Genomic DNA, 7,735 nt, shown 5'->3' with positions numbered 1-7,735 from the left:
GAATAACTTTCCAGAATTCATAAATTGTAACAAAAAAGAATTTTTTTTTTTTTTTACGATGTTGGTTTTATTTGAATACTGATTTTATATAAACATTAGTGACATATATAAGTGACAAAGCTTCATAATCTGGGATCCAGTTTGAAGAATGTGACACTTTGGTATTTAAGTTTAAAAGATGTAATTCGACGTAATTAAAAATCTATAGTAAATTAATTTAATATAATTAAAAGATGTAATTAAAGATGTAATTCACTAAATCCCATTCTATAGTCTTAGGTACGTTTTGAATTAAATTTTTAAGTACTTAATTTTAAAAATAAATAATTTTAAAAAAATAAAGTTTTTGACAATTAACTTGAACTAAATTTTCAAGTATATTTTAAGTGAAAATTATTTAAAATGTTTATTGGAAGTGTCGAATTAAAATTTGGGCCTCGTGAGAAAGGCCCCAATTTCCCCCCAAAATAATAAATATGGAAAGTAATTACGGAAAGGAAAGTAAACTTAGATCGAAATAAATATTCAATATCAAATATATATCATCAATTATTTGTAGTAAAGAAAGAGAGAGTAGAACAAATAAATCCGTGCCCGCCCGCCCGCCCGCCCGCCCTCGTCTCCCTCCCTTTTCCGTCTCGATTCATAGCTGTAGCTCTTCTTCCCTTTCTTCCCAATCTCACTTCTCTTCTGTCGGTCGCCATTTCCGTCTCTCTTTCTTTGTAAGCTCTAAATCTCCTCTTCCTCATCTCTCTCTCTGTTTCTTCTGCTTTTGAATCATCTAACCTTCATCTCTAACAGACCCATCTCTCGCTTTCACCGTAGCTTGGATTTCTCGAGGGTTTCTGGCCGCATTTGCTTCTGTTTCAGCTTCCACAACTTGTATGATCTTGCAACCTTCGAGTTCTTTGATTCCAGGTGTGTTTTTTCTACCATAACCTAAACCCTCGCAATGTTTCGAAAAAGGGTATGTGTGTTTTTGTGATTTTATTCAGATTGAACTTCCCCGTATCGGCTGTGTTGTTTTTACGACTTTAATTAGGTTGCAATATGTCTTCTTGTTTTCCTTTTTCAACTAAGAAACCCTACTTTTCCTTGATTTCTGGAAAGTTATGAAGCTATAACTTCATCAAGATATGAAATTGGACGCAATTTCCGGATGTTCGCCATCTAACGAATCCCTAGAACTGGAAAAAATGCATCCAACTGAAATCATTATTGGCATAATAATAATAATAATGAATTTCTTTTGATGAAGTGTAACGAGAAGCCGCATTAACGGAAGTTTCAAATCTATCCAATCTAGGAGTTTGTTTGTCTTCAGTAGCACCGATTCCTTTTCAACCAATATTGGACAGCATCGGGTTGATCACATTTATCCATATTCATAGATGTTTCGCCTATTGAATCACATAATGTCCAGTTTCGCCCAGTTGGTTTGGAAACTGGGGGATTGGGCTTTTGTGGGAAGTTCGGGCAGTTTGAGGTTAGGTTGGGACAGGTCTGTGCTACACACTATTACTATAGAATTAACATCTAATTTCAATTTTCATTCCAAATTTGTGCGGTTGACGTTGAGAATGTTCAGGTGAATTTCAGACTTACAGCTAACTGAAGTGTGAATTGAGATTTTATTATTGAAGCCTTGCTAGGGTATCTATTGATTTCTTCATTAATTCATAGGATCATTGTGTTAGAACTTAGACTGTTGATTTTAAAAACATAATAGAGCAGATTGTTTGTTCTGGAGCGTCCTTATCTTCCTAGCTTAATTATCTTTGATACGAGGCATCATCTTTTTGTTCTCTTTGGTTTTGGTATCCTTTATGTTTTATGTTGAAACCTTTATAAGGTTTTTGTTGTGTAGTTCCTTTTGTCTTCCTTGTAAAGGCTGTATGTTTAGCTTCAGTCAAGGATTTTTTGAAGCTGGATTGTAGGATATAATAAGGACCGTAAGGGGGTGTCAACCTAGTTGAGATGTTAAGGTGCGTCTGTTGATCCATTGGTCTTTATTTTATGCTAGCCCTCTTGTACTTTGAGCATTGGTCTCTTTTACTTTATCACTTTATTAATAAAGAGACTCGTTTCCTTTGCTATATACATATACATACATACATACATACATATATATTGCTCTTTCAGTTATGGAGTAATTGTTTGATTCTTCTCAAGGAGGTCATAAAGACTGGAAACTTTAAACTTGCATTTCAAAATTGGTTTGTGCGTTTGTGATGTTGAGATGGATGTTAGCTTTAGTTTGAACCAACGAAAATTATTGTCTATGGAAAGAGGAAACAATTTTCTTTTGCTTTATGTCTTGTACTTTGAGCATTAGACTCATTTCATTAATTCAATGAAAAAAGTTTTGTTTCCATTTAGAAAAGGGGAAGCATTCTGTTTTTGAAAATGAAGATGTAGCCTAACTCTTAATCCAAAATTATTTGAGTTTTATTTTATTCTTGACTGTTTAAAGATTCTTTCCTTATTTTGGTGAACCCCCCAAAGGTTTTTTTTTCCTGGCTTATTCATCTTCAGGGTTTTTTCTTCTTTTTTCTACAGTGTTGTGGCTTTATAATCTCTATGGCTGATCGTAGAAATGGTAATAGCCAACCTCCCAGTGCGAAGGCCAGTGGAGGAGGGAATACATATGATATTGATCTAGTGAACTTCAGCACACGACTGAAATCTTTATATTCTCATTGGGGAGAACACAAATCTGATATGTGGAGCTCTTCAGATGTACTAACTATCGGGACACCTCCAGCATCAGAGGATCTGCGGTACCTTAAGTCTTCAGCGCTGCATATCTGGTTGTTCGGTTATGAGTTCCCAGAAACTGTAATTGTGTTCACCAAAAAACAAATCCATTTTCTGTGTAGCCAAAAGAAGGTCTCTCTACTTGATGTTGTAAAAAAACCTGCATTTGAAGCTGTTGGTGCGGATGTTGTTATGCATGTGAAGGCAAAGAATGATGATGGTTCTTCCTTAATGGATTCTATATTTCGTGCTATTCGAGCTCAGTCGAAGGCAGATGGCATGGAAAACCCAGTAGTTGGATACATAGCTAGAGAAGCCCCTGAAGGGAAACTCTTAGAGACATGGTCTGGGAAGCTAAAAAGTGCTAATTTTGAATTGGTTGACATAACAAATGGGTTATCTGACTTATTTGCTTGCAAAGACGATACTGAAATTATGAACATCAAGAAAGCTGCATTTTTAACGGTTAATGTGATGAATAAAGTTGTGGTCCCAAAGATGGAAAATGTGATCGATGAGGAGAAGAAAATCACCCATTCATCATTGATGGATGAGACAGAGAAAGCCATCCTGGAACCCACGAAAGCTGGCGTGAAGTTAAAGACTGAGAATGTTGACATATGTTACCCTCCAATATTTCAGAGTGGTGGAGTGTTTGATCTCAGGCCAAGTGCTGCCAGCAACGATGAGTTACTTCACTATGATCCTGCTAGTGTGATAATATGTGCAGTGGGGTCCAGATACAAGAGCTATTGCTCTAATATTGCCAGAACTTTCTTGATTGATGCTAATACACTGCAAAGCAAAGCTTATGAGGTCCTTTTAAAAGCCCAAGAAGTGGCCATCAGTATGTTGAGGCCTAGAAATAAGGTGAATGCTGCATATACAGCAGCTCTTTCTGTTGTTAAGAAAGAATCTCCCGAGCTGGTTCCCAATCTTACTAAATCAGCTGGGACGGGCATTGGTCTTGAGTTTCGTGAGTCGGGGTTGAATCTTAATGCCAAAAATGACCGCATAGTAAAAGCAGGCATGGTGTTTAATGTTTCACTTGGTTTCCAGAACTTGACGCCAACTGATAAATTGCAGAATTCTGCAGGTAAAACGAAGAACCAAAACTTCTCATTATTGATTGCTGATACGGTTATAGTAGGCAAAGAGAAAACAGAAGTTCTGACCGCTCCAAGCTCAAAGAGTTTCAAGGACGTAGCATATTCATTTAATGAAGACGAGGAGGAAGAAGAGAAGTTGAAGGTAAAAACTGAAGCTAATGGAAAGGAGGCAGTAGTCTCAAAGACAACTTTAAGGTCAGATAATCATGAGATTTCAAAGGAAGAGCTCCGCAGACAGCACCAGGCTGAACTAGCCCGTCAGAAGAATGAAGAAACAGCTAGGAGACTAGCTGGTGTTGGGAATGGAGCTGGAGATAATCGTTCTTCTATGAGAACTGCAGCGGATTTGATTGCTTATAAGAGTGTAAATGATTTGCCTCCTCAAAGAGATCTAATGATTTATATTGACCAGAAGAATGAAACTGTGCTATTGCCTATTTATGGTAGCATGGTTCCGTTCCATGTTGCTACTATAAGGACTGTTTCCAGCCAGCAGGACACCAACCGCACTTGTTATATTAGAATAATTTTCAATGTTCCCGGGACTCCTTTCAGTCCTCACGATGCAAATTCATTGAAATTCCAGGGATCTATATACTTGAAGGAGGTTTCATTCCGTTCCAAAGACCCAAGACACATCAGTGAAGTAGTACAGCTAATTAAAACACTGCGGAGACAGGTTGTTGCTAGGGAGTCTGAGAGAGCAGAGAGGGCGACATTGGTTACACAGGAGAAGCTCCAGTTAGCTGGTAACCGTTTCAAGCCGATTAGATTGCCGGAGCTTTGGATTCGCCCTGCTTTTGGTGGACGTGGGAGGAAGTTACCTGGGACTTTGGAAGCACATTTGAACGGATTTCGTTATGCTACCACTAGATCGGAGGAACGGGTGGACATTATGTTTGGTAATGTCAAGCATGCATTTTTCCAGCCAGCTGAGAATGAAATGATCACTCTACTTCATTTTCATCTGCACAACCATATAATGGTGGGGAATAAGAAAACCAAAGATGTACAGTTCTATGTTGAGGTGATGGATGTTGTCCAGACCATTGGAGGTGGAAAGAGATCAGCCTATGACCCAGATGAGATTGAGGAAGAGCAGAGGGAGAGGGACAGGAAGAACAAAATAAACATGGACTTTCAGAGTTTTGTAAACCGTGTCAATGATCTTTGGGGCCAGCCCCAATTCAGTGGTCTTGACCTTGAGTTTGATCAGCCTCTGAGAGAGCTTGGATTTCACGGCGTTCCTTATAAATCTTCTGCCTTTATTGTCCCAACCTCAACCTGCTTGGTTGAACTTATAGAAACACCTTTCCTTGTCGTCACTCTTGGTGAAATTGAAATAGTAAATCTAGAGAGAGTTGGCTTTGGACAGAAGAATTTTGACATGACAATTGTGTTTAAAGATTTCAAGCGAGATGTTCTTCGGATTGATTCTATCCCTTCCACGTCACTGGATGGTATTAAGGAGTGGCTTGATACAACAGACATTAAATATTATGAAAGTAAGCTGAATTTGAACTGGCGACAAATTCTCAAGACAATTACTGATGAACCACAGAGCTTCATCGATGAGGGTGGATGGGAATTCTTGAATTTGGAAGCTACTGACTCTGAATCTGAAAACTCCGAGGAGTCAGATAAGGGGTACGAACCATCAGATGTTGAGCCTGAATCTGACTCAGAAGAGGATGATTCTGATAGTGCATCGTTAGTGGAGTCGGAAGATGAGGAAGAAGAAGATTCTGATGGTGATTCAGAGGAGGAGAAAGGGAAGACATGGGAAGAGTTGGAGAGGGAAGCAAGCAATGCAGACAGGGAGAAGGGTGATGAATCAGACAGCGAAGAAGAAAGGAAGAGAAGGAAGATGAAAACTTTTGGGAAGTTTCGAGCTGGTCCTAGTGGTAATGCCCCCAAGCGGCCAAAGATGAGATGAATTCCATAGGGCACTAATGTTTTATTTTAATATTATGTGGTTTTTGTGGATTAGATTTAGATCTAGTTCTTTAGCAAGATACTGCCTTGTGTAATTCAGTTGTCCTCCTGACATTGGTTGCAATATAATCCTTTAGGGGGCGTTTGGGGGAATGGTTGGATTATGGGGGTTAGGGTTATGTAATCCAACCCCCGTTTAGGGGAAGAGTTATGTAACCATAGTTTTAACTTCTTAACCCTTCATCAACCCTTCTTCAACACTTCTTAATCCTTTTTCAACCTTTCCTTAATCCTTCTTCACAACATTATCATAACACTTCCTTCATAACACTTCCCCTAAACACATCTTATCATAACACTTCCTCCATAACCCTTCCCCCAAACACATCTTTAGCTGTTGGGTGAAGAGTTTTATGACCAATTGGTAGTATGTTTAATTAGTAACATTCTGTGCTTGTAAATTTTTAGAATCGCTTTAGATGGAAGTCATCCATTTTCGACAGATTGACACAAAGCTGACGTGCGATCTGATGTCTGTCTGTATCATTCACAGGAAGCAGATTTTTATGTGGTTCAGTTTAGTCCGTACTGTGGTTGTGCTTTTTCCTCATGATACTACTGTTCACTACAGAATTGCCTCTTTTTCTTGCCTTTCTTCGTTACTGAATGGTCTAAACTCTATTATAGCATTGTTTATTGCTCCAGTAATGGTTGGAATTTCCACTAACCCCATGGGATTGGGCCTTGCAGAACTTGTCCTAAATGGGGCAGGGAATTTCCAATTGAACAAGAAACGGGGAGGAGGAGGGAGAATTTTCTCTCCGTTCAGTGAATGGGCACGGGGAAATGTCGCCCCGTTTCGTACCATTTTCTTTTATATAAGACGGAGTAGGAGGCTAGGACTCCAATGGAGGCATTCACCTACCAAAACTAAAACCCTATGAGCGGTTTAAGGCTCTTAAGCTGCTTATCCGTTGTTATGGGGCTTACCCAAGGAGATCTTGGAGGGAACACTTACTGCTATCCACTGAAGGAGGCAGTTCCTATTCTCTTTCATAGGACAAAAGATGTATATATATATTATTTTCATTTATATATAAATATAAGAACTCACATTCTAGGTTTAGTTTTATTTAGTTTTTTCTAAACAGTTTTAATTATTTTGTTTTAAAATGTTTCAATAATTAGTTTACACTTTAATGTATATATTTTTTTTTTTTGATTCCAAGACTTTATTACCTAGATTGTTATAAATGTCGTAATATTTAAGCTAAGGAGTTTGAGAATAAAAGTACAAGGAATCCCGCTCCATCCTGCAAATATCTCTGATTCGAATACCTCTTCATCTCAAGCTTTTGAATTAAAGTATTCCAACATTACATTCTGTGTTATGAGTTTGAATATCCATTAATATTATGTCAAAGGAGGAGGATTCATACACAACTCTCAATCACGAACATATTTTATGTCTACTGTATTCAACTCTTTGGCTACATGAGTTTAAGTTTCACCCTACCTAATTTGAGAGGAAAAAAAAGTTCTAAGAATTCTAAAACAGATCTCAGTTTTACATTATTAAATGGTTTTAACTTGAACTTACAAGTTATGGTGGATAAGAATACAACGTCGTCGAATGGATTCTTCCCTTTCCAATCCAATTTCCAAGACAATGTTCTTGAGCCACTAAAACCGTTCCCACAAAGGCAAGCAAGAGTTTTATATGTTTAGAAAAAAAAGTATAAAAACAATAAAATATATTACACTTACCATTCATCTACGTTTGTATATATTCAGTCAATTCAGGGGTTTAACGTAGGATTACGAGACTAGAAATTGAGCTTATTTGATTTATTGTTTATATAGTAAAACATACCCTCGACGATAGACTTATTTTGATGATAAGACTCTATTGTTAATAAACTCTTGCCAATATT

General features: G+C 37.7%; 1 protein-coding gene across 6 annotated transcripts; it reads left to right on the top strand.

The window, feature by feature from the left end:
- Positions 1-563: 563 nt before the first annotated feature.
- Positions 564-7,023, top strand: LOC103484323 (FACT complex subunit SPT16). 6 transcript variants are annotated; one of them, XM_051088531.1, is made up of 4 exons: positions 609-722; positions 826-918; positions 1,868-1,985; positions 2,560-6,061. In XM_051088531.1, exon 4 carries the CDS (start codon positions 2,581-2,583, stop codon positions 5,800-5,802), a length of 3,222 nt encoding a protein of 1,073 aa, XP_050944488.1. In that variant the 5' UTR covers positions 609-722; positions 826-918; positions 1,868-1,985; positions 2,560-2,580; the 3' UTR covers positions 5,803-6,061. The 6 variants fall into 6 exon arrangements, 5 of the variants coding, with proteins under 5 accessions (XP_008439562.1, XP_050944488.1, XP_008439565.1 ...); XM_008441340.3 differs by lacking the exon at positions 1,868-1,985 and having other exon boundaries at positions 564-722; positions 802-918; XR_007823040.1 differs by lacking the exons at positions 1,868-1,985; positions 2,560-6,061 and adding an exon at positions 6,552-7,023 and having other exon boundaries at positions 587-722; positions 802-918.
- The last annotated feature ends 712 nt before the right edge of the window (positions 7,024-7,735 follow it).

This window comes from Cucumis melo, chromosome 8 (assembly GCF_025177605.1).
Source record: "Cucumis melo cultivar AY chromosome 8, USDA_Cmelo_AY_1.0, whole genome shotgun sequence".
Taxonomy (NCBI): domain Eukaryota; kingdom Viridiplantae; phylum Streptophyta; class Magnoliopsida; order Cucurbitales; family Cucurbitaceae; genus Cucumis; species Cucumis melo.
Note: the sequence above shows the minus strand (reverse complement) of the source record. Positions and strands in the feature narration are given on the sequence as shown.